At 36.7% G+C, this 27,227-nt stretch overlaps 5 protein-coding genes across 9 annotated transcripts; 3 read left to right on the top strand and 2 right to left on the bottom strand.

Annotated features, from left to right (window-relative positions):
* The first annotated feature begins 732 nt into the window (after positions 1–732).
* LOC106639223 (cyclin-dependent kinase 4) lies at positions 733–16,172 on the top strand. Of its 4 annotated transcripts, none has more exons than XM_089591146.1 (5): positions 733–956; positions 13,595–14,210; positions 14,312–14,659; positions 14,741–14,901; positions 14,978–16,172. In XM_089591146.1, exons 2-5 carry the CDS (start codon positions 13,614–13,616, stop codon positions 15,201–15,203), a joined length of 1,332 nt encoding a protein of 443 aa, XP_089447272.1. In that variant the 5' UTR covers positions 733–956; positions 13,595–13,613; the 3' UTR covers positions 15,204–16,172. The 4 variants fall into 4 exon arrangements, with proteins under 4 accessions (XP_089447272.1, XP_089447271.1, XP_089447273.1 ...); XM_089591145.1 differs by having other exon boundaries at positions 733–967; XM_089591147.1 differs by lacking the exon at positions 733–956 and adding an exon at positions 4,970–5,073.
* On the top strand, positions 12,003–17,429 carry HINT1 (histidine triad nucleotide binding protein 1). Of its 2 annotated transcripts, XM_089591149.1 has the most exons (3): positions 12,003–12,020; positions 16,781–16,897; positions 17,064–17,429. In XM_089591149.1, exons 2-3 carry the CDS (start codon positions 16,787–16,789, stop codon positions 17,331–17,333), a joined length of 381 nt encoding a protein of 126 aa, XP_089447275.1. In that variant the 5' UTR covers positions 12,003–12,020; positions 16,781–16,786; the 3' UTR covers positions 17,334–17,429. The 2 variants fall into 2 exon arrangements, with proteins under 2 accessions (XP_089447275.1, XP_014208212.2); XM_014352726.2 differs by lacking the exon at positions 12,003–12,020 and having other exon boundaries at positions 16,561–16,897.
* Positions 17,426–19,249, bottom strand: Dhfr (dihydrofolate reductase). The gene is made up of 5 exons (XM_014352727.2): positions 19,040–19,249; positions 18,057–18,212; positions 17,857–17,980; positions 17,670–17,779; positions 17,426–17,595 (listed from the first exon to the last, which is right to left on the bottom strand). Exons 1-5 carry the CDS (start codon positions 19,120–19,122, stop codon positions 17,520–17,522), a joined length of 549 nt encoding a protein of 182 aa, XP_014208213.1. The 5' UTR covers positions 19,123–19,249; the 3' UTR covers positions 17,426–17,519.
* Positions 19,250–20,853: 1,604 nt separating this feature from the next.
* On the top strand, positions 20,854–22,959 carry LOC106639218 (betaine-homocysteine S-methyltransferase). The gene is made up of 2 exons (XM_014352725.2): positions 20,854–21,548; positions 21,639–22,959. Exons 1-2 carry the CDS (start codon positions 20,990–20,992, stop codon positions 22,049–22,051), a joined length of 972 nt encoding a protein of 323 aa, XP_014208211.2. The 5' UTR covers positions 20,854–20,989; the 3' UTR covers positions 22,052–22,959.
* MED21 (mediator complex subunit 21) lies at positions 22,801–24,230 on the bottom strand. Its single transcript, XM_014352724.2, has 3 exons — positions 23,743–24,230; positions 23,553–23,667; positions 22,801–23,460 (listed from the first exon to the last, which is right to left on the bottom strand). Exons 1-3 carry the CDS (start codon positions 23,782–23,784, stop codon positions 23,111–23,113), a joined length of 507 nt encoding a protein of 168 aa, XP_014208210.2. The 5' UTR covers positions 23,785–24,230; the 3' UTR covers positions 22,801–23,110.
* Positions 24,231–27,227: the final 2,997 nt, after the last annotated feature.

The raw sequence follows: 27,227 nt of genomic DNA, 5'->3' as shown, positions 1-27,227 counted from the left end.
TCCACCATCCGAGTGGCAACTCAATTTTGAAAATAATATAAGACGTCCAACGACAGTTGATTAATAATTAAAATAACGTCCAATGGTGGTACTATCAAATTTTGTATTTTTGTATTTATTAAAAAACAAAACGACGCTTCGGCCGTTTGGACAATGTCCTGGCCAATGTTAATTCACATTACGATTTTACATCCCCTTCGTAAGAGTCAGAGATTGTTGTACCTGATGAGGGCCGGGACATTGTCCAAACGGCCGAAGCGTCGTTTTGTTTTTTAATAAATACAAAATTTGACAGTACCACCATTGGACGTTATTTCAATTTTAAAAAGTTGCGGTCGATGACGCTCTAATGTCCTATAGAGTGCGAAAAAAAAAAAAAAAAATTTCGCATTTTGCCTCCAAGCGCGGTCAAAAGCAAAAATTCCGAAGTAAGGAACGACCCCGTAACGCAAGTTTAGCCACACCTCTCCATATAGCTTTATATATGATCCAACTTGAGTTGCAACGCCAACAGAAGAACACTTTAAAAAAAACATTTTCTAAAACTGGTGTTTTCAATTGACTCGGACGCAAAAAATATTGTTTTTCGCGAGATGCCCCGTGTGTCCTACACACGCAAATTTCGCGAGAAAAACTTACGCTCACACTCTCTCGAGCGTATACAATAGGGAAGAAAGAGCCGAAGGAACGAAGAAAGAACAAGCGCCGGTTAAAACCGCACACGGAGCCGTTGTCGTAGGGTACGCGCGATCGTTCCCAGCTGCGAGCGGGTCAGTCTATTCGCAACAGCTGAACGGCCCTTACAACACGCGCTTCAAAAATCGGCAGTGATTTCTTTGTGAATGTTCCATACTTTTGTGTGTACACGCACATATGTATAACGTATCCCGTGTGCACGAGGGGGTGACCATGAGCGACGACGACCACGAGCCCTTGACGCTGGTGACCCAGCATCGGTAAGAGTAAGGTATAGTTGTGCTGTACCGATATTATATTGATGTACACATTTTATATGGTTTACGCAGAAAATGGAGGATAAGTCGTTTGCGTTACACAATTGTGCGTCTATCAACTTTTTTTTTTTTCTTTTTTTTTCACACGTATTATAAGCAATGTAAAATTAAACGGTCGTGGACTCGACTGATGTGGGACTAAGGGTTTCCAAGCATACAATTATAGTAACGAAAATGCCACACTCGGTGGGGGAGATTTTTTGTTATCTCGGATGGGAAGTATGTGAGGTATATATATTATATACATTACTTTTTGTCACACCACCAGAGCGACCGCAGCGTCCGAGAGTTGTTTGAGACTGCCTTGTTTGCATGAGCATCACCAGTATTTATATATATATGTATAAAGGTCGGTACAAAGTGGGCGATCATAGTATGCATTAAAACTCAAAAGAAACATGTTAAGAATGAATGAGGAAGAAAATACATTGATCTCGGATGTGTGGATTTTATTACCTGCGTGTGGGACGTAATATAACACGTGAGAAAAAGTACATAGAAAAAAAAATTTTCGAGAATCAAGAAAAGATTTGCAAGAGTGTAGTTCGTGGCAAATAATTTTAGAGAATAAGATTATGTTTTCTCACTTATGGAAAATATTTGTTTCAAATAAAAAAGTACTCTTGATGCAAAAAAAAAAAAATTTATTTTGCATCAGGAGAATATTTAGCTGATAGAACTGTTCTAACAAATGCTTTCTTGATTCCCAGAATTTTTTTTTCAGTGTAAAGACGTACCATCGATTCATTCATTTATTTATTTATACATCTCGTCATTTATTATTAGGTGTAGTAAAGTATTTGAAAGTAAACACATTACAATGATTTCCCCCGACAAAATTGTGACTGATAACGCGAGTGTATAATATACCTTTAAACGTGTACACTTTAATTAACCGTGTTGGCAAACATCCAATTTCTAACTCTACAGCTTCTAAGTTCAAAGCAAAAACTTATGAATATTCTTTGTACAAATAAAACAGAAATAAAAAAAAAAAAAGTGAGAGCAAAATCATGGGTGTGAAAAAATGATTGAAGTCTTACTCGGATTCGTGTGAGCATACATTTATAGTTGGTATTTAAAGCAGCAGGACCACCAACACATGATAATCTTTTACAGCAAAAAAATCGTGTTTTTACATTTAATTTTCTTATGTATAAACGAAAAAAAAAAAAAAAAAATTTTCTCGAAAGATTAATCCTTAGTTAATATTCTGGGTGACGCTACAAGATAATTTTCATAGAGTGTAAAAATCATTCATACGTAATAAGGGCAGGATCTTTTAAAAAATCTAAACGGGATTTATTTTTCGTAAGAAGCTACTGTGTAAATATAGGTAGTGCCTGAGAAGTTTAGGAAACTGAAGTGAAGAGAGAAGCGTACGAAGAAGACGTGCATGGGGATGGAAGAATACGTGAGAAAAATACTTAGTATACGTACACCGAGTGCATAATTTTATGAAACGGGCGAAATGGGCACGTATTTATACAAATTAAGTAAAAAGGTTGCGAGAGGAAATCAACACTACTCACACTGTTGAAAGGTAAAAGAAACAAGAAGGAAGAAGAAGAGAGGAGTGAAAAAAATCGGTTCGATCACCTCCTGGAAGCCAGCCCGCAAATTATCGATTTGTGCAAAAAAAAAAATACTAGGCAACGTGTTTTTATCTGCACATTTCGTTTATGAAAATAATTAGAACTGCACATGCCTCACTTTTGTATAAAAAATTAAAGAAGTTAGTCGATTTGCAGGCCGTAGTTGGATCGCGATATCTCTCTTATTAGAGCGTATTTCCAACTGCACAGGAGCTTAAAAAACTGCACATTGTCTAAACTTAATGGCACAGTCAAAATTTCTATCTGCACACTCTTGATTAATTAATAAATAAATAAAATCTCTTTATAACGCCTACGGGTGATATGCAGTATACACATGCCGCGCGCATGCGCAATATGTAACTACTAACTACTACTACACTAGCTGCATATCACCCGTAGGCGTTATAAAGAGATTTTATTTATTTATTAATTAATCAAGAGTGTGCAGATAGAAATTTTGACTGTGCCATTAAGTTTAGACAATGTGCAGTTTTTTAAGCCCCTGTGCAGTTGGAAATATACGCTCTAATAAGAGAGATATCGCGATCCAACTACGGCCTGCGGATCGACTAACTTCTTTAATTTTTTATACAAAAGTGAGGCATGTGCAGTTTTAATTATTTTCATAAACGAAATGTGCAGATAAAAACACGTCGCCTAGTATTTTTTTTTTTGCACAAATCGATAATTTGCGGGCTGTTTTGTTTGGCGTCGGCAAGCATTTGCCGTGCACTGCAACATTGTATTGGCACGGCTTGTATAGTAAAAAAAAGACGAGAGACGGGAGTACTTGAGGAAGAATATGAAAGCAAAGCGCCTCTCTTTCGTTTCTCTGATTTCTCTCCCTTTCCTTCACGTGCATATATACATGAGTGCGACACTGCGACACAACATATTATACAATACATACAGACTGACAGACAATAAGATACAAAAGAGAAAAAGAGACGAAACGCGAATGACTTCGGTATATTATATACGGGCCTGTAGGGATCGAGTATGGGCCAGAAGGTAAGACAACTTCATGGCTGCTATCGGTTTTACGTTATGATTCCACGTGCATCTGGAGTTCCACGGATGAACCTAAGTTTTTTAATGTATTTTTTGGCGTAAGAATCGATCCAACCGGTTGAAAGTTGTACAATTTGTCAACTGTTCAAAGAAATACGATAATCCAGAAATATTCATTCGAAATTTTGTTTCTAATAATTTAGCCTATTTTAAAAAAGAAATGTTACTTGTAATTTTTATGTTCATTGCCTTTAAAAGGATTCGTAAAGAAATCAAGCGTTTTTTTAATAACTAATAAAATTTTCAATTTTTTGTGAAAGTTTTTGTACCAAAAATTACACTAGACTTTTTTTTTGTGACGTAGAACAAATTATTGAGAAAAAAAATGTTCCAAACGAAGCTTCAAAGTTTATCGTATTTGTTACAACAATTTCATTTTAAACCATTTGCATCGTTCTCAAAGGTGAAATCGGTTTCTATGGAAAAAAAAAAAACAAAAAAAAAAAAAAGTAAAAAAACGTTAAAAACCATAGTTTACATGGGCCACCTGGTGCAGACGCTACCCGGACTACTATGGATAATATATCGTGTATATTTCGGTATGTAGAACATGCTCAAGTACTGTTTTTTTCCAAGTTTCCTTTTCTCGCTTGACAATCAAAACGAAATTGATAATTAAAAGCCGTCTCTCTACCGATTTCGTCGGATTGGCTACATGCATGAAGTATTGAAGTTGGAGGGGGGGGCTAGCGCTGGCTGTCACTTTTATGGAAACGGGGATATGGTGTCGCCGGTGGCTGCCACGGGTACTATTTGCTTCCGTAAGATTTAACATGCGTTGGTGGTATGAAATAAGGGCAGCTCGGTACATGCACGGCATTGCACGGAGCCAATATGAGTGCTGAGCTACTGAGCCACTAATGTCGCAAGTGTTTGAGTAGTCGTCGTTATTATTGATAAAAAAAAGTGCACGAGAGTGCACGTAGCTATACCAGTGATGACACAATCTTTAAGGTTAAGCTTCGTTCGCGATGTGTATGCACCCTAATAACATGTCGTCTCTTGGCACAATGTTTTAGGCACAATGTCGCCGACCCACTAGACGGCCAGATATTCCCGACCCCCTCCGACGAGTTGAGTGACACTGAAATCACGTACTTCAGTATATAACTTCAGTGTCACTCAACTCGTCGGAGGGGGTCGGGAATATCTGGCCGTGTACAGCTGCAAGCTGCAACTGCAGCCGATTCGGCGGCTCAACAAAATTTTAAAAGTAAGAGATCTGCCGCAGACGGTCAGGGACAGGGACAGTGCAACGGAAGCTACAGAGACGAATAGACCACGGCAGACCTGCAGACAAGCTGCTTTTTTTTAAATCGTGTTGTGTATAGAGTGATGTGGATACCACTACCAATATACGTATAATACTGCTTTCATAGTGCTCCCTTCAGGTAATTTTTAATTGCATTAAGTATATTAAATTATTAAAAGACTCGAGAAGTTTTTTCAGTACTTTTAACTGTAGATGATCAAGTCCCGAAGTAACACCTGCAATACCAACTTACACGTATTGTAGCTATTATAGTAACATTAGTGACAAGAGAAAGTAATTTTTTATATATGTTGTCGACGGTTATGGGGCCCTATCCTCTAAACGTGTTGGCAGACGACATAGCCAATACACAGCTAAAGGAGCTCTCTGATTGGTCGAAATTGACTGTGTTGGCCTGGTGTCAGTTGTGTCACTCACCGACACACTTAGAGGATAGGGCCCCTGGTGAGTTGGTGCGTCTTATAGTATATACTACAGTTATTTATTTAAAAGGAAAAAAAGGAGATAAAGTGATTACTTTTAACTTAACTCGTAGCGTGAGTGTAGTACTATAATGTAAGGCTGTAATACAAATACGAGGTTCAAACATACATGTGTTTGAGCACACGTGTCTTACTCACGTCGTTGCATTATTAGTTTGTTGTAAGTATTTATACGTAAAGTGTTAAGTGTGCTGCACAAAAATGGAGCAGAAAAATCGCTGCACGTGATTTTGTTTCGTTTTGCAAATGCACATAGACATTTATGCACGAACAAACCCACTTTTAACGTTTTAATTAATTATTTGAAAAATTAATTAAACAAACAAAGATGAAGAGTAAGAATTTGTGATGCCAGCTGTGGTGTTGGATAAAAGCGTCGTATTAAAAACATTTTTATAGTTATTGAGCATGTATATGCAACACAGTACCACAAACGTCAGTAGGTATTTTTAAATTCCTCAAAGAAATCACCTGATTATCGAAGTTTTAAAACTGTATTTTAACATGATAATTTTCATTTCTTTAAATATGAAATGTTTCGTGTAAATGGAGGATACTTAAGTAGTGTTAATTACCAAGATAACACATCACAGAAATATCTACACGAATTTTTTTTTTTAACGATTTGATAAGAAAATTTTGTAATCCGTGTTTTAAACGTGCAAGACGGTGCATGGTATTTGTGACGGATTAAACTTTTTTTTAACCATTAAATATTAGTTTTTATTTTATTTACTTTAAGTTAATCAATATTTCGTCAATTCAATACCACATTGTTAATCATCTCAACAAAATCAATTCGAGTGATCGGTAAATTCATATTTGACATTAAAAACGAACAAACAATGTATATCTTTTTGATTGAGTCCATAAAAATGTATAGTAATAGGGTAGTGCCCTTTAAGTCAAACTGTAAAAGTTTCGATTCGGCAAACAACTTTTCCATCAAGACACCATTTATGTACGAATTCATTTACTTCTACAATCAGAAATCACATCTATTCTTGAAGACACTGATTTTTTAAACTAAAAACTACTACAAATTATGGTGACTTGTAATAATTGTCATGGGTTGTTGCGATCAAAGTAAACAGCGTTTATTTAAAACTCGTTAAATCAAACAAATCAGCCATGAACCTTCAGCTCCACAAATAAGAACAAAAAATTTTCCACTCGGTTAACAATCTTCGGTCAAGGTTTCGACAGAAAGCTGCCTACACCTGAGCTATAAATAAAAATTCGAAACTTCAGTGCCCTAAAGAAAAGCAATTTAATTCTTACTCGTAACAACTTGAGTCTCGCCGCATATTATCTACAGTGCGTGTAACATTTGTGTGTATTCGCTATGCGCCTATCATTTGGCGCTACCTGTCACTTTCACACATATTCTTATGAGAATGTAAAGAACTTTTGTCGACGACGGCCGCTTCAACTATTTTGCTCTATATAAGATTTAACATAAGAAATTAATGACAATGAGGGCAGCACCGTAGATGTGCATAGCGAATACCTATATTTGTCAATATAATATATGGCTGATTCTTCCGTGAGTATCTCAGACAAACTTCAAAATTATGAGAAAAAAGTACATCTATTTCTGGTACGTGTAGGTAAGCTATCGATTAAAAAGTAACTTGTTCAATTTAATGGTACCAATCAAAAGTTACAGCAGATAATAAAAGAAGAGCAATAAATTAATATCGATAAACAATAAATATTGTGGATGTATTTATCGAAAATTCGTTTTTTCTCTTTAAACCGCTACATTTTTGGTTTGGTGGCACTAAATCAAACAAAATTTTTCTTTGAAAATTACTTATAAAACAATAAAATTCATACATAACTATCCTTAACATGACTATGCGTTACTATTAATCAGAAGTTTCCACATTTTAACAGTATACTCTTTAACTGAAACAATAAAAGATATATTAATTCGTTAGTCAACGATATTTTGACAGAAACATGAGTGAAATTAATCTTAATTTTTTAATAATCAAAATGTAACTGCTGTACAGAAAAACTCTTGGGAGTTATCATTAAGATTATTTTAATAACACACAACACTTGAAAATGTTCAAACTACTTATAAACGCGCTGGTTGAATGAATTTGCGTGAAGACAGGAGAACGATAAAAAGAAAGAGAAAAAAAAAAAATACCAACTGAACGAGGGGATCCGAGATCAAGTACGGTAGTTGACTTACTCTGAAAAAATATATTTTACTTATTCTGTAAACAGTGATCGGATAAAGATTTCTTCGAAATATCTGGAAATATGATCACACTGTGAGTATGTTCATGCAGAAAAAAGTTTTACATAACAACATTTTTTGATAAAGCTTTTCTGTTTTGCATAAAAATTTGACTTAACTTTAGTTATGTTTCGGACGATGAAAAAATTCTGGAACAACAACTTTTTGGAGATTACGACGTGTACTCGTACTTGCTGGCTCCATCACCGGAATTCGTGGAGCTCACGTTTCTTTTGCTCTTCCTTTTTCGTACCCGCTTCCTCTTCCCACGCTTCGATATTTAAAAAAAAAACTAAATATGACTATGATGTATACAGCAACCCCGTAGAGCCCGAGGCAAAAACTTCGCCCTCTTGGATCACCATAGGTCAAAAGTAGCTATTATGGCACGATTTCAGACGGCACTTTTAACAAAATTTAAGTTACAAACTGTAATTGCTACAAGCCCAAATATGTATGTATACTTAGTTACGTTGAACACATGCTTATTCGCATATCAAAATTACTGTGACTATTTTTATACTTTTATTATTCAATAAAAGCACATCACACCACTAAAAGAGAACACTTACACTTTTTTAACTTTTCAAACGTATGTACTGAATTTTACCTCGGCAACTTTTGTATTATCACTAATTATGCAAATGTATTTTTTTGTTTTTTCCAAGACAACTTTTAATTCAAACGCCATCAGATGAATCCATAAACAACAATTTTAATAACATCTTTTTATTTAAAGAGTATGTGACAAGATGTATTAAATTAATTATTTTTGTATACAACGTTTGAATATTATGTGGGTGAACTTATTATGTGTCCTTATCTCATACTATTCGTATCTAATCTTTAACTCTTTTTCCATTTTCATTGTTTTCTAATGAGCTACTGAACAAACTTTATTTTATAAATTCACACTGTCAATGGAAAATTTTTTCACTATAACGGTAACAAAGGAGTTTTAGTCATTTTTACGACTTGTTTTTCATTTGGTCCTTTTTATTTTTCTTTCTTAGTACTGCCATATGTGCTACATGTGGAACTCTTCTTCGTTTATCAAAATCTTACTTTCAATAAAAAAGCTTCATCCGACTCAGGCTCCGTTAGGCTCTGTTTAAATAATGATATTTCAGTTAGCTCTTGAATTGGTACCTATCCCCACCTCTACTTCACTAATTCAGCGTATATTATTCACCATTTGGTTAATCAGCAGATTCAAATAAATTTTGAAGCATTTTGTTACAGTTTTTGGAGATTTAGGCCGCCACCACGTGCTCGAATTAGCTAATTAACGGTTAGTTGAGTAGAGGTGGATGGTATGCTTCGCAAAATTATATATTGATTAGTTAAAAACAATTTTAAAAAACTAAACCACCGATGAGATGGATCACATGTTATAAGTCAGTGTGTTCCATCTTGGACCACGTGTTTTTGAACAATTTTTACAAGCTACTAAGCGACCGATGTATTATTAGTGCACTTGTTAGTAGACTAAATCATAAAATGATATATTTTATTTTTACTTATAGATATTTTGAGTATTACTAAAATATCCCGACAAAATACGATAATATTTAAAAATCATTGTGTAATAAATCGTGTACACGATTATACTTTTACAATTTTAGAAAAACATAGTGTATAACTACGCATTAATACTGATCTACTCAGAAGTGGACAGTTTTCAATATTTTAATACCTGAAAACTATATTTTAAATACAATTTCGTAATCATTTTTTTACTCTGTTGTAGTACTCTTCTGTATTCGATAAAAACTACTTTGAAGAAATTTCAATTATTTTTAACGAAAAAAAAAAAAAAAAAAAAAAAACGTTTGAACCAAAATGTTCTGTGGGTTCTACTTTTTCTTTGCATCACCTAAATTAAAATAGGACGATTTCGTATCACTCTTCAGTAGCGTATCTAATCTAATAAAAAACATTTATTTAGTTTCATAGTTGAGTGGATAATTCAAAATGTATTTTGCCTACTCTTTAGGATATTATCAAAAAAAAAAAAAAAAACAGAATAACCGTGATCATTTAGGATTTAACGTTAATTTTTTTATTTTGGCTTTAACAATTTTAAATCGTAAAACTTTTTGTATCATTCATTAATTTTCTTTGTCATAAATTATTAAATAGTGGCATCATTCTTCCTTCAAAAATTTTTTTTCTATTTATTTATTTACTTTAATGCAGCTTTGGACATTTATTTTAAAATTTAATTGATATTAAATTTTAAAACAAAAAAATTAGCCATGCTTGATTAATGCTCTAAAATTTTATTTGTAAGAGACAAGGATGGATAAAAATACAAATAACCATGAATTTGATAAAAGTACTTTCGGTTGTTTTTTTTTTTTTTTTTTTTTTTTAATTCTACCAAATATTACACAGAAAATCATTTTACCATACTATTTAACCATTGAACAAAGGAAAGGTAAATCCTAAATTTACAAATATTTACAAATCAAAAAAATATCAAGAGATTCCATTGGTAACACGTTGCATAATAAAATTAGTGCATAAAATTTAGAAAAGAAAAATTGTGAGAACTAAAAAGAAACATACGTATAAGTAAGCTTAGCCTCTAGCTGTCTCGATACTTTTGTAAAAGCGCGTGTGTTTGTAAGTATATGTGTGTGTATAACATACAGCTTTTGGGCCCCGCAAAAGAAATTCGTGCCCTGCAAGCTGTGTATATACTTACTTACACGTTATAATGCGCTGCAAACGGTTTTGTGTCTACCAAGCAAAGGAGGAGGAGGAGGCAGGTGTTGACGCGCAGATGGTCCCAGGTTGTTTCCCTTTTCTAAAATTTTACTCCACCTTTCGCCGAAGACGATCTGTGCCTGTCTCAAGAGTATATATACGTGCACGTTATTACGCAAGCAGCTGTCGATATTTTTTTTTTTTAGGAATAAAAATAATGCAAGCAATGATGAAATTTTTTTTTAATTTATTCAGGGATCTATTATGTCAACTTAATTGGCAATTAAATAACAAATAATGTTTGTATTAGGATGTATCCAATAACATTAATAGTAAGATTTTAAATAAATTTTTTTTGGCATGAAAACAAATCATGACTTGAAGCCTACTCACGATTACCGATTCTTATCCGAAGTCTTGTGTTCATTTCCAAAGTTATTCATTATTGTGTAAAGTCATTTGAAGAAAACACATAGTTTTTATTACTTGTAATCATATAGTATCTGTGTACATGACATATTTTTGTGGTTAGTTTTCTTTCGAATAAAAAAATCTTTTTACTCTTACGCAATAATACATTTATCTTAAAAATGCACTAACAATAATAAAACAGATTTCCTTGCGCATATGAACAATTTTATCAAGAAGAACATTAATTCGGTGGAAATTTTTCTCATTAAAAAATCAAAATGAAAAGTTAAGGCTCTAACATAAAACTCTGCTTCGTGAAATTAAGTCATGATTCAAAAATATAATTGATACAATGTACTACACACAATACAAAACAATGTATTCAATACACTTGTTAGGGATTTCATAAATATAATACACATGGACAAAACTCATCGTATCTTAAGCAGATAGTAAACACAAAAAATTATACTGCACATGATACAATTAGTACTCATACATACATATGTTACTACTCGTGTTACTACACTTTATAAGATTTTGTAGAGAAAAAGAATATCAACGAATAACATAATATGTAAGTGCCCACACATTTCATTCAAATTTTTTAATGAGAAGTTTTTTCACCGAATTATTGTTCTTGTTGATACAACTGTTTGAAGCTGTGTATGAAAAACGATTTGTTTGATTGTTTTTCGAAAATGTCTTTATTATAATTTAAAAAAAAAAAAATTGTTTTAAAAATTAAAAAAACTTTTTTTCACTTATATTCATACACAGTGCACGAAATGCTTACTTTCGGCACATCGTGTGTAAAGTACGAATTTTGGAACTACTCAAATTAAAAATATTTGCACAAAATAAATTTTTTAAAAACTACGATATTCCAATGACGTCTACACTTTAAAACAATTATTTTGAGACAGAACTTTTTTAAAAAAGTGCAATAGAATAGTTTTCGTACATGGCCCGAGAGACTCCTGGCTTACCTTGCTTGGGATGCGCACCGTGTTTATTCGCTCCGTCAGCTCCGTGCAGCAATCTGAAACAGCGCCACCTGCATGGGTAAAATAAGAATAACTGAATGACATAGCCTCTTATGGGCCATGAATTTTTGAGGCATTAACGAATCTCTTATAACTAAGTTGAGTTTTTTTGAGTGTTGTTAACAAGTTTCGAGCTAACAGTAATTTTTTCACTGTTTTATGCTGAAAAAAAATTTTTTCCATAAAAAGTACATGTGCTTTAATGAGTAAGCATGATAGCATGAAAGTTCATGCCACGATTGTCCATGAACATGTACAATTCTTCCCGTTGGTGGCGCTGTTTCAAAGTGTTGCACGGAGGCACGGAGCGAATTGCGCCCAAATCTTGCAGACTAGGCTGTCTCAAATTTTTAAGAAAAAAAAGTTATGTAATTTATATCTACCTCATTTCTGACCAGGTGTCTATGAGGCTCTTTTACAGTCAAGCTTGAATCAGATGGCGCCAGGGCACGTCGCGGCTGTCATGGCCGTCGCACTTACACACCGTCAAATTTACAGTTGTGTATTGTGTCCATGAGCCTATCTGTGTGATGAGCAAAGCAGAAGACATAACCTTTGTAAATGATTGCTGTTGTTTGCAGACAATTTTTGTTTGCATTTACGTTGAAAGATAGTAGGAAAAATGAAGTGCAGTGTAATATCCTGTGATAAGAAAGTGAAATTTAAATTTCCTTCTGATAGTGTGATAAAAAAAAGTGGCTCGAAGCAATTGGGAGACCAATCATTAGTAAACAAATACATAAATAGCCTTGTAAATATAACCTAAAATGTACACTTACCTGTCCACGAGTTCTGCTTTTCTTCCACTGACTCTTGCTCCTTTCCCTTTTAAAAGCTTCTTCAATTCTGAAACTTTTAAGCTCCCATAATATTCTTTCTTGTCTTCCTTATTCATTTCAAAATTTCAAATATTGCGCTTTACCACTACACTTTAATTTCCTGTATACATACAATACTGAAAAGTAATGTTGTGTGAGTGAGACGGCCATGACAGCCGCGACGTACCCTGGCGCCATCTGATTCAAGCTTGACTGTAAAAGAGCCTCATAGACAAGGGGTGTAATCCGCAATCGCCGCCAGCAGTTACATATGTACGACGTGACAACGTTGCGTGGTTGGGGGCGCTACTGTCGATTTACTGGCGATGTGATCCGCAATCTCACCAGCAGTAAAGCAGACGACGTCGGTCTACTATAGCTCTTTTTCGTGACATTTTCTGATTGTAAACAAAGTAAAGCAGACGACAGAATGTCGGAAAATGTCACGAAAAAGAGCAAGTAGACGGACGTCGTCTGCTTTACTGCTGGTGAGATTGCGGATCACATCACCAGTAAATCGACAGTAGCGCCCCCAACCACGCAACGTTGTCACGTCGTACATATGTAACTGCTGGCGGCGATTGCGGATTACACCCAATGGGGCAGATAAATTTAGCGCACATCCCCCACTCACGTTGTCGTAAACGTAAAGACAGAGAAACCGAAAACGGCGAGACTTGAACTTCTCACTCGTCCCATCACTTAAGATGTCGGTTGACACGAATCTCAACTTTCTCCCCCCCCCTTCCTCTCATTGCGCCAAAAATGCCCCATGCGCTTTACCGATCCGAGATCGCGTACTCGTGGGAAAAGCCGTCCATCCTAACTTTTTTATAAACCTCTAACAAAACGTAATAAGTTGAGGCAGTGAATCCAATTGTAAGTAACCGAAAAAAATGGATTGTCGATGAAACAGGTGAGGTCGCGATGCTGTGATGGCTAGTAGAGCGCGCCCCTCGAGCACGGACCTGCCTTTGCCGAGCGCCAAGCGGTCGAAGCTTATCAGCAGCAGCGCAGCCCCACCATCACCAGCCGTCGCCGAGTCCTCATCCTCGAGCTGCACCAGTCCCGACACCACCGTAGTAGAGTGTACTCAGGTGTGCGACACCGCGAGCCAACAGCAGCAAGTAGAAAAGACCCCGGGCAGTCTGTTGCTCGAAGCCTCCGAGGAGCTGCCGGCCTCGGACGAGTCCTTTGGCGACGACGACGCTGCCAACAAGGCGTCGTCCCCCGGCACAACAGCAAGGACGGAAGGTGGGGTTAACCAGCCACAAGCTTGTGAGATGGGCAAGGAGGGCGTCGCACCCTTGGGCTGCGTCAGTCAGATAAACGACAACCCACCGTACCACGAGTTGTCCAAGATCGGCGATGGAGCCTACGGCAAAGTCTTCAGGGCGAAGAACCGCGTCAACGGCCAAGTCGTGGCTCTTAAGCGAGTCCCCGTGCCGGTGTCCAGGGAGGGCATGCCACCCTGGATCATACGGGAGATCTCGACCCTGAGGAAGCTCAACGAGTTCCAGCATCCGCATGTGGTTGGTTTCTCTCTTTTTTCTTTTTTTTTTTTTTGCATCTACATAATATATAAATTTCACGTGTATCCGTTGTGCTAATGTTTTCTCGTTTGTACGTTCAGGTGAGGCTGCTCGACGTGTGCCAGGGCAACTTTATGGAAACCATCTCCTCAGACGCAGGCTCGAAACCGTTGAACGGCAGGTTATCGATGTGGCTGGTGTTCGAGCACATCGAGCAGGATCTCGCGTCGTTCATCAGCGCCTGCAAATCGCAGGGCGGCTGCTCACTCGACACTGTCAAACACTTGTCCCAGGAGATTCTCATGGGAGTGGACTTTCTGCACATGCAGCGGGTCATACATAGGGACATAAAGCCGCAAAATTTGCTGGTCACGAGGGACGGTCACATTAAAATCGCTGACTTTGGTCTGGCCAAGGATTACGACTTTGAGATGAAATTGACTTCCCTTGTGAGTCTTAATTAAGATTTCTTGCTACTTTGTGCTTTCGAGTCCACAAGTGTACAACGTAGATGATTTGTCTGATTACAGGTCGTTACACTGTGGTATCGAGCGCCAGAAGTGCTTTTAAGTTGTTCGTACGCCAGTCCGATTGACATATGGTCCGTTGGCTGTGTCATTGCTGAACTGTGCGAAATGAAGCCACTTTTTCCCGGTACCAGCGAGACGAATCAATTGGACACGATTTTCAAGTACTTGTCCTTCAAACTGATAATCTTTTTTCTTTTTACCTGGTAGATGTTTATTTCATTCGTAAATTGTTTACAGAATCCTTGGAAAACCAGCTAGAGAAGAGTGGCCGGATAATGTGTCCCTGACTTGGGATGCAATTCCAAACAGACTGCCAAGGCCTTTAGAAGCGGTGATTCCGAACTTGGACGAATCAGGATTAGATCTCATTAAACAAATGTTGACCTTTAATCCGCACAAACGTGTGACCGCAAGCAAAGCTCTGGAACATCGTTTCTTCGATGAAAACAAAAGCTCTCGATGATCTTTGGTCGAGTCATGTCCGTCAATTTGAAATGAATGTAGCTCTTTTTTTTTCTTCACTACTATTCAATCACCTACTTGTACAAAACTTTATCATTTAATTACGCTTACGTTTGCGCTACGTCCGTAGTAAGAAATTTTTCAATGAAATTGTTGGAAAATTTTTGTTGTAGTATTCAACCGTACAATATGAAATGTGTGTGTAAGTGTACAATGATAAGTTAATTTTCATGTATACAGAGTCTATTAATAGGACTAGTAGTTTAAATATCGTAGGATTAGTGAGGTAAAAAAAAAAGTTGTTTATATGAGAAGTTTTTGTTACGAAAGTATTTGTACTGATATTTAATTCCAATTTTGTATTTTGGCGTCGTTTTAACAATCAGTAATATTGTACAAGAGTACGAATATTTTTATTTAAGCACAACATAGTGATGTAATTTGTAAAGTCTAGGTATGTGTATTTCATCATTTTGTTATGTTAATTACGTATAAATTTAGGTCCAAGCGTTTTTACCCTAAAATAGGAGTTAAGGATCATTGTAAGTTATGTAAAGATGATTTTGCATTAGAAAACCAGTTGCCACTGCCGTAATTACAAAAACTAAGCGTTATTGAGCATACGCATATAGTTTACGTACTATTTATTATTATTATTATGTATTTTAAGTGTTAAATGTTAAGTGTATTATATTGTATTGTGTATGCAATCATTGCGGATGCTCCGATGTATCTTGTGCACCACTTTTTTTAAGACCACGTATTATAAGTATCTATGAGTGAAATAAATATTTTGTACTTTCATATAAGAAACAAGACTTTCTTTGACATTTGCATTTAGAAAGCAAAGTATCTTGCACAAAAACGATTCTTTTGTAAGTACCATGTAGAAAAATAATTCAAGAAAAACATAGTTACTAAAAAATTGTAATCAATTGAATATACTTTTAAGTACACTTATAACATAAAAGACTTGGGTTTGTTCAAGCCTCATCAAGCATGTAAGTTATGTTTTTATTGATGTTCAACTAAAAATATATTAGGTAAAACATGTTTCTACAGAAAGCCAGGTTGAAAATGACATTGCTCCCTGCTTTTTATTTGATAGTTAAGTACTTTCAAATATTTGTTTATGATCAATGGAAAATATTAGATTCAATCTGCCTATAGTGCTGTATTTTTTTCTCCAAAATCTTAAGAAAAAAAAAAAGACACAACAAAAAGCATAGGCCAGAAATATCAAAGCTTTTTCTCACACTGGTATCTTTTTTTTTTGTTTTGGCGCCAGCAGGTAAAAAACATCTTATCTGTACTCCATATTGGTAACTCAGCGATTATATTATAATCGCTGAATAACATGTGTATAACGGGCTTATCGGTTGTCCCTTGAAAACAATGAGAACACTCCTCGGCCCAGTGATCAGATTAACCAGAGCTGCAAACCTTTGCCCGCACAATAGCCATCATTACTCGTCCTGCGTGAGCCTGAGCCACAACGCAATTTTGGCTGGTCGACCAGCCGCTGCAGTAGTTTCTGCTACTACTCATCGCAATCATCATCTGTTGCTCTTGTCAAATCGAAAAATGGCGTCAGAGGTGGAGAAGGCCCAAACCGCGACTCCCAGTGGCGACACGATTTTCGGCAAAATACTCCGCAAGGAGATCCCTTGCAACTTCATTTACGAGGACGATCAGGTAGGTATTTATGGCTCTCGTTTCTCTAGCGCGACTTTCAATGCTTCCGCACAACTATACATATATATACGCTACTGTTTTAATCGGCATAACCTCGAAGCTTTTTCGCCGGTGTATATACCTACATTTAAAATATATCTAAAACTGTGTCCCATTGTGTGTACAGTGCGTAGCCTTCCAAGACGTCAACCCGCAGGCTCCAAAGCACTTCCTCGTGATACCACGCAAGCCGATCCCCCAGCTGTCAAAGGCCGATGACGAGGACGAGGCTCTGCTCGGCCATCTCATGATCGTCGCTCGCAGACTTGCCAAGGAACAGGGCCTGGACGAGGGCTTTCGTCTCGTCATAAACGACGGCAAGAACGGCTCTCAGTCTGTGTATCACCTTCACCTGCACGTGCTCGGTGGACGCCAAATGCAGTGGCCACCTGGTTAATGTAATTTCTCTCTTGTCACTCGTGCAAGTCAAGTGTGTATATCTTTTGTACTGATGTAACGAGCAAATGGTGTTGTAAAAAGTTGCGTGTATTTCGTAAGAAAAATAAAACTTTATTTCAAAGTATCAAATCTACCTTTGTACATTAAGTGTGTATATATACATTTCATATTTCTTTTTGAGGCTTCAAGCCTTCTGGTAGACCTCGTATTCAAAGTTGATTCCCTTTTCTTCTTGGATACCTTCTGGCACCTCTGGATCCCTGGGGGAAGAATTAAATCAGCAATTTTAGGAAAAGCTGCTGTTGAAATATTTTCATGTTATGACAATACTAACTTGACTAGAGCATAGTCTTTTGGAATTTCAGGGAAAAAGGTGTCGCAGTCAAAGTGCTTCTTTACTCTTGTCAAGTACAGCCTGTAAAAGTTTGGTGAGTCCATTGCAGCCTGAAATCATGTCGTGTGATCAGGTGTACAATTTTTATTTAGCAATATGCATGAGGGTATAATGTTTATAGGCTGACCTGGTAGATGGAACTACCTCCGATGACCCAAACTTGCTCAACCTTGTCTCTCAAGTGATCTTGAGATATTTGCTGGATAGCCTCAGGTAAACTGTTGCACGCAATTGCATCTTTTCCAAGATCGCTTTAAAAGCGTCAATTAGTTCAGAATTGTCTTTTATACGTAATTTACAACAATATTGACTCAAAAAGTAACGTACAGTGGCTGTGAAGAAAGCACCACGTTAATCCTGTTTGCCAATGGCTTGTACTTTTTTGGAATGCTTTCCCACGTTTTTCTACCCATCAAAACGACATTTTGTTTGTTAGGATCCTTTGTAGTGGATGTCATTTTTGTAAAAAAGTCCATTTCCTTCCTAGTGCAGGGAAAAAGGCTTTACTTAAAATAAGTATTTTTTCATATCCTTGTTAAGTTTGTACAAATTGTCCATTTTATCGAAAAGTCTCGAAAGTTGAATAATTTTATCACATGGATGAAAAAGATACGTATTAAATTAAAAAGAGATCAACGGTAACTATACGAGTCGTAATCAAAAAATTGATAACTCATCGTAATTTTATCAACCGCGAGTCAAGTCACATATGTCACGTAAATTCTCCGAGACTAATTTGAGAACCATCAACGCGAAGATTATACTTACATTTGCACTTATCTCAAATGACGCGCATGCAGAGCAAATGAAAAACCTTTGTTATTCTTTACCGCGTAGAAAAATCATTTGAACAAAGAAACACAGGTTGTTTGATAAATTTGAGATAAATATGTAAAAGAAATAAATGAAAGAATTCCTGAGTCCACGATTAAAACGCACTTCAGCTAATGAAGACGAAAATGATAGCCAACAAGCTATTGGAGAAATCGCAACGAATTTCTTTGTTAAACAATCACTCGTTAGATTTCCCATCGCGGCGAGATTTTTCTTTTTGCGATATAATTTTATATGCTCTTTCATTTGTACTATTGTTACAATGTAGAGGTTATTTAGCTATTCATCCTTTCACCAAGACGAAATCGGTATGTTCCCCCCGTAGTAGCGCATCTCAAGTTTTGAGAAGCAGACCCCTGCACTTCTTACATTCACGCAGTTGAGTAAAAATTGCGTGAGAAGTGCACGGGTCTGCTACTTAAGTATTCAAAACTTACAACGTGCCACTATATAGGGCCACGTTCCGATGCACTTACCTCAAGCGCCATGGTAAATCTCCGTTGATACCGATTCCCATGTTATCGCAGGCAGCGGCAATCAATTTTAGTTTTACCTGCATGTTTCGGTAACTATAATGATCCAACAAACGTGTATTCTTGTAGGTACACTTTTCGTTCTGCAACAGAGTCGGGAGTGTCAGTAACAGCAGAAAGCCCGCGTTTTTTCACTCTCACTTTCTCGCTCTCTGTGCACTCTGCGCTGTGCAACGTTTGTACTCAACATTCATGTCTACGCCAAATACCTACTTGTAGTTGTTATAAATTTTATCAAGTATATTGCCTTCTTCTAGATTTCTTCCCTATCGACGTATCCGTGTATGCTTATTTTCATACATTGCAATTTGCAATGGACCGAGCTTTGTTTAACGAAAGCGCGCTCAATCTTATGTAACGGTTCTTAGCTTTTTGAATGATATGTTGTATGCCATCATGCGAAAAGAGCCCTCGGGAGCGTTGCTTCCGCACTTGCTGTTTGTAACATGAATTTCAATATAAAACAAAATGCACATTTTAAATTATACTTATTATCTATATTTTTTATTTGTCGCTTAGGAACATGCGGTCGTTTATTAGAATTACGCGTCAATATTGTCGGGAGCGTCGTTCTCTTTGTAGCTATAATCATATGCATGTAAAGTACTTGATTCGAAAAAAATTTTTTTGAGAAATTGTAACTCGTTGCCTCGACTCGTTGCATTGGATCGCAACGGTTCTCTGGAATTTTAGAATTCATCATTCGATTTTTAAAATTCCCTGGGTTATAAAATAAAAATTCTCAAGGTTGAAGTGTTTTCTACACGGTATTTAAGTATAATAGATATTTCGAATGGAAATTTTTTAGTTCGGAATCGTTAGTTGATAAGTACTTGAGAATTTTTAATTAGAAGCTTTTTAACGACTTTTTTGTAATTTATCTACAGCTGACAGACGCGCATGTTGTCTATCTATAAATATGACGTATCTACACACATGAATATGGATCATTTCACAAAAACTGTGATATTTTGAGGAAATTCGAGGTGTAAAATGAGTTTTTCAACAAGATAATGAACAATAATTCTTAGCCATTCTGAAGCTCCAAATGAAAGTTTGGCAACGAAATTTAGTTTGCTACGTCCACTTTTAGCCAGCAATAATTGTAACAACCACCGAGGTTAGTTGCATTACGGTATCGAGCGCTTACATTTTACCGGCTCAAAAACGCTCTGCATTCGCGAATTTCAATTTGAATTTTCAATCACTTGTCTCGCGCTATTCAAAAGTGTTGAAAGTCGACGTCATTTTGTTTTACTATTTCCAACTACCAGAACAGGTGCTTGACGTTTTTAAATCTTTAATAACACAGAGAAAAGAAGTTTCAAAGTCAATGTATCAGTTTGTAATTATTATTCCCGTTACAGTCGTGTGACACTTTGACCTTGCGGCTCTCGCATCGTTGCAACGGTTTTTTGCATCTCAAGTCGTTCCGACTAAATTTCGAAAACGTATACGGTATACCTACTAGGAAAAAGTGACTCGACAATTTGTGTACAAAGCAAAAAAAAGTACATCAACTCTAAATCATTCTTTACGAACATGTAGACTTCCAGGAATGTCGGGGTTTTTCGTGAAATGACCCATATACATCGACGTATAGCAGAAATTTCTGGTATCAAACGCGCTGCAGGGAAAAAAAAAAAAAAAAACATCATCCTCGTATATATAGGTATATTATACACGTGTGTATGAGAGCTACACCATACTTGTGCAGTATTATCTGGCATAAATGAAACACTTGGTATCGCGAGCGCAAAGCGCATATCAGTAGGCAATGGTCCTCCACGGCGCACAGTATAAGTAGTTCTCCAGGTGAAAAAACCAACCAAAAGCACGGGCGAACGCGAACAGGAGACACAATAATATAATATATATAGGAGCACCGGCAGGATGTCAGTGAAGATATTGGACGGCGGCTTCTCGACGCAACTGGCGAACCACGTGGGCGACCGCATTGACGGGGACCCGCTGTGGACGTCGCGTTTCCTCGCCACGAACCCCGAGGCGGTTTACCTCACGCATCTGGATTTCCTGCGCGCCGGCTCCGACGTGATCGAGACCAACACCTACCAGGCCTCGGTCGGCAGCTTCGTCAAGCACCTCGGTAAAACGGAGCAGGAGAGCCTCGAGCTCATACGTACCGCCGTCGTCCAGGCCAAGAGGGCCATCGCCACTTACCGGGACGAGGTAGCTGTCGCGGGTGGCGGCGTCAGCAACGCTGAGCCCTGGATCGCCGGCTCGATCGGGCCTTACGCCGCTTGTCTGCACGACTGCTCCGAGTACACCGGCACGACGTACAAGGACATCGCGTCCATGGATGACATCGTCGAGTGGCACAAGCCTAGACTGGAGACTCTCGTGGCCAACGGGATCGACCTGCTAGCCATCGAGACGATTCCATGTGCCAAAGAGGCTGAGGCCCTGGTCGAGTTGTTGAAGCAGTACCCAAGTGAGTATTGTTTTTTTTTCTTCATCAATTTGAACCTGAGATTATGATGGTTTTTACACTCATTTGGGCTGTATTTTCCGTCGATTTTAGACGTCAAGACTTGGCTGTCATTTTCTTGCAAGCAAGATGGAAAGAGCATCGCCGACGGCAGTAATTTCAAGGAAACCGCGCTCAAGTGCTACAGAGCGGGCAACGGCCAGGTGATTGCGTGTGGGGTCAACTGTCTCGCCTCTCGGGCAGTGACTCCCCTGTTGAGGAGCATCGGGGAGAAGGAAATAGGGCAGTTCATACCAATGGTGGCTTATCCCAACAGCGGGGAAAATTACTCGCGAAAGACGTTCAGCTGGACGATCGAAAATGACTTTCATCCGCCAGAGGAGTTCGTCAAGGAGTGGCTGGACCTTGGGGTCAGGTATATCGGGGGTTGCTGCAGAACCGGGACCAAAGATATTATTAGGATTGCCGAGGAAGTCAAGGCTTGGTGTAAGGCTCGGCGTGCCTGAGTCGTCTTATTTATTTATTTATTTATTTTTTTCAATATCGTTGCAACCACCCACGACTTTTGTGGGGAGGTGCGCGCAATTGAGGTTCTTCAGCCTTGACTATAATCGATTCAATGACAACGTTTGTTTGCTGTAATTTTTTGTATAAAAGTCAACTGTACCAAATATTACGAGGTAGAAAATCTCGCTAAATCTACTGAATCTGCAAAATCTAAGATTTTAGAAGTTGAATTTTTGTACTCATTGATGAGTTTGTAATATTTAATACACTTGTATTTTCAACATCCTAAGTGCCAAGCAACGTACGGGTGCTCTATATGTTACATGTGCCCTTGCAGAGTATTGTAAAGAAATAAGTATTGAACCTTGTTTGAAACAAGGTGTCACGGATAATAAAGTTTGTGTAGCATCACATGCTCGTGCCTCGCATACGGCAGGTTCGGTTGCATCCACATGGCTGTAATAATATTAACTAACTGTGATGAAAAACTTATAATTCAAATGTACATGAATCTTCAAGGTCAAGGAATGCCGATTTATTGTTTTAAACTTGAAACAACATTCTTTCCAAACGAATTATTTTATTTGAGAAACTCAATTGTTAATTCTTTACTAATTTATTTTTCATTAAAGAACTTAATTTAATTTTTGGTATTAAAAAATATATTGAGAATATTATTTATATTTTATGAAATACATTAAAGTTTCTAAATTTATATTTACAAATTTTATCATACATTCACCTATAGTTAGTGTTTAATTCAACCGTTTGACGTAATTGTTAACATAAAAATTTTTTCAATTATATTTGAATTAAATGTCATGTTCATTATTATGTCGGAAATGAATATTTAATATTAATGATTATGAAAATTTTTCAATAAAAATCACTTTTTGCACATCTCAAATGCAGATGAATTAATTTACTTGCCGAACGTAGTTGTGAAAACATTATCCACATTATATGTGATGTTGGGCTTATAATATTCAGGTAAACAATAATGATACTACCCACACACACTCAAGGTGTTATCTGTAATGTATAATATATCCACGTATTTACGTGGATTTAGTTCGAATGGACCCAGCGTTGATATTTACACTGCCTCCAATACTGCTCATGTTGAGGGGCTGAGCCGAACTAATGGCAGTATTGGCAGTAGGGTTTTGCATGTCGAGCTGACTTTGGGCAATGTCTTGCAGCGCTGCCTGTATTTTCTGTAAAAGCGCCTCACCTTGTTTAACGACCTCTTCGAGTTTTTCGGCTGCCTCTTGGTTCTCTTGCTCTAATCTGTTGAGACTTGCCACCTGCAGTTCTTGGGATGATTCCTCGCTGGGTAGACTGTCGATGAGCGTGTCAATGTCCTTAGCACACCTTGCTATCAGCGTTGCAAACAGAGCAGCATAGTCTACAAGTTATAGGAAAAAAAACAGTATTCTAGTATTGAATTTCTATCGGTATTCGATATCAAATAGAAAGATAAACGCTACAAATAATGACCTTCTTGCGGTTGATTTAACTGCTGTGGTGTGTTTATTCTGTCGAATCCTGGAAACTTGCTAGGAGTGGAATACTGCTGCAAGATTCCAACACTGTTGCAAAAATACTCTGCTTGCTGCAAAGACAGAAATACAAAAAAATGTAAAACTTACATAGAAAAAAAATAGAGCTCAATCAAACAAAAACAAACCTGATTGATTGTATCTTGCAATTGGGTCAGACGATCTGCCATGTTAACCTCTTGGAATCTCGTACTTTTTTTCAAAACTAACAAATATCACATAAAGTGCACTTTTCGCGTCAACAACAATAAACGTTGATTATTGGCTCATCCTTCGATGAAAATAACACAACCCATCCTTGATTTAATCACAAAATGACCATCAAACTTATTAATTCATCAGGTATGCGCACATACTTATGCACGGCTTACCTAATAATGCTTGTTTTTGTTAACACAATAATGTTACAAATTATTTATTTGAATTCTTTTTTATTAGTTTTCAAACTAACTTCACATTTACAAGTTACAGCAAGAACAAACTGGTTAAGTCTACAAATAATATGTTTATTGCGTGTCGTGAGTGAGTCCATTGGTTGTGATGTAAACATTATAAACCCTGTACACACCTACCTACCTAACCTATTCACGGCGTTCAGCAAATCAGCACCGGGGGTTTTTTCCGTAGAGGTATAAGAATTCTTATACCTCTACGGTTTTTTCCGCAATACCGCAATCGTCACCAGCAAGTAATTTAAGGTTACGCTCTACGTTACCGTCAAGTCGGTAAGTCAACTACCTTGAATTAACTGGCGCTCTGTTCCGTAATCTGGTCAGTAAAAACAGCAGACGACAGTCAACAGCGATGAAATCTTTACAATTTTTTCTCGGCTTTCACGTCGTCTGCTGTTTTAACTGGCCAGATTACGGAATATAGAGCGCCAGTTTAATTCAAGGTAGTTTACTTACCGATCTGACGGTAACGTAGAGCGCAACCTTAAATTACTTGCTGGTGACGATTGCGGGAAACACCCCAAGCAGCGTTACCACCACGGCCTACGTAAATTTACAGCCTCTGAAGTCTGATTTTATCATTCTGGTAAAGAGAGCACGATGTAAGATGTACGTGAAGTTATGTGTAGTAATTAAAGTAATTACTACTAAGTATAATGCCATATGGTCGATTTTATTAAACCATATGAATATCTATATTTTTGGAGGTCGACTTTTGGGTAAAAATTAATAGTAAACTTGCCGCAAACAGCACAAACCACGTCAACTTTTTATTATCTATATGTAAAATTAGTTGCGGCTGGTTTATAATTAAATAAGTGTCTCTAATTTAACAAGTAATAATTATTCGGATCAGCGTCATCTAGCGTTGAGGATTTTTGAATAAAAAAGTGGCCCTAAACTTTTGACCCTAAGCAATAGCGCTTAGAGCCATTTAATTGATCATAAGCCAGCCGCAATTAATTCTGTAGCTAGAAAATCAAATAACAACAGTATGTGTGTTTTTAGCGGCAAGTTAAAGATTTATTTTATACCAAAAAATTAACCTCTTATGTGCTTGTACTTTTGAAGATAAATTTTTTAGCATAAGATAGATTGTTAGCCTGCCGCCAAAAACACAGACATTGTTATTTTTTTATTTTATAGCATTGTCATAAGTTGCGGCTGGTTTATAATTAACAAAATGGCTCTAATCTTGAATGCTCAGATTTAGAATTTTAGGAGCCACTTTTGGCAAAAAAATAAAGACCGCTAGATGGCACTGATCCAAATAATTATTGCTACTTACAGCGAAGTCACTTTATTAATTATAAACCAGCCGCAACGAATTTCTTAGATATTGAATAAAAAGATAACATTTTTTGTGCTACTTGCGGCAAGTTTACAATTTATGTTTTACCTAAAAATCGACCTCCAAAATCGTCAATAATCTACTTATCTTATAGGTATGGCTCATAAAATCGACAATATTTACAAAATTACAATACACTTGACCTTTTACCATTAATTCATGTAAGCACAAATTAATCAGTCCATTAAAGAGACAACCGAAGAAAAAAGGCCTGAAAAAGAAGCACACAGTCACACGAAGAGTCTCATAAGAATGCAGCATTGGATCTCACTTGATCATAGAAGGTTGGGTTCTTTGTTTACTTAAATTAAAACTTACTTTGTTTACTTATAACACTTAAAATTTACATCTCTGTAATAAATGTATTTTTCAATTAGTGAGATCCGATGCTCCATTCCTAGGAGACTCTTCGAGTGACTGCTTCTTTTTAAGATTTTTTTTCTTCAGTTGTCTCTTTTCGACTGATAATTTACGTGTATTTTTGATCGTGATTTACGATTTCTGTAACACAAATTTTGCTATGTACATATTATATAAATTAACTGTTTATTGGAAATCTAAAGTTGAAGGGCTGTTCTTTCATAAGTTAATGGTAAAAGGTCAAGAGTAATGTAATTTTGTAAATATTGTCGATTTTATAAGCCATACCTATAAGATAAGTAGAATATTGATGGTTTTGGAGGTCGATTTTAAGGTAAAAGATAAATTGTAAACTTGCCGCAAGAGGCACAAGAAATGTTGAATTTTTATTATCTATCTATAAGATTCGTTGCGGTTGGTTTATAACTAATGAAGTGACTTTGCTATAAGTAGCAATAGTGCAATAATTATTTTGGATCAGCGCCATCTAGCGGTCTTTATTTTTTGGTCAAAAGTAAATCCTAAAATTCTGAATCAGAGCATTCAGGTTTAGAGCCATTTAATCAATTATAAACCAGCCGCAACCCATGACAAAGCTATAAAATGAAAAAATAACAAAATATGTGTTTTTTAGCGGCAGGTTAACAATTTATCTTATGCTTGTAAATGTATCTTCAAAAGTGCAAGCACATAGGAGGTCGATTTTTTAGTATAAAATAAATTGCTAACTTGCCGCCAAAAACCCACATACTGTTGTTATTTGATTTTATAGCTACAGGATTAATTGCGGCTGGTTTTTGATAAATTAAATGGCTCTAAGCGCTATTGCTTAGGGTCAAAACTTAAGGCCACTTTTTAATTCAAAAATCCCCAACGCTAGATGGCGCTGATCCAATTAATTATCACTTGTTATATTAAAGACATTTAATCAATTATAAACCAGCCGCAACTAATTTGTAAATGGATAATGAAAAGTTGACGTGTTTTGTGCTGTTTGCGGCAAGTTTACAATAAATTTTTACCCAAAAGTCGACCTCCAAAAATATAGATATTCATATGGTTTAATAAAATCGACCATATGGCATTATACTTAGTAGTAATTACTTTAATTACTACACATAACTTCACGTACATCTTACACCGTGCTCTCTTTACCATAATGATGAAATCAGAGGCTGTAAAGTTACGTAGGTCGTGGTGGTAACGCCGCTGGCCGCTTGCGTCAATTTGGTGGTAGTGTGGTATATACCAGTACGAGGGGCTGTCCACGGGATTTAAAGATTCAAGAAATAATTACGATTCAATTAGGATTTGAATCTTGAATCACAAAAAAAAATTTAATTTAAATATCCCTTGCAATTTGGTAAACTTCGCTAAGCTCTCGAGCATTTATACCCGTAATTTTCTGCACTACAAGAAATAGGCAGTTAAAAGGAATGTAGTTGTTGGA

This window comes from Copidosoma floridanum, unplaced genomic scaffold, assembly GCF_036245765.1.
Source record: "Copidosoma floridanum isolate Cflo_tuat_1 unplaced genomic scaffold, Cflo_Japanese_pri ptg000013l, whole genome shotgun sequence".
NCBI lineage: Eukaryota > Metazoa > Arthropoda > Insecta > Hymenoptera > Encyrtidae > Copidosoma > Copidosoma floridanum.
This window is presented reverse-complemented; position numbering and strand designations above follow the sequence as displayed.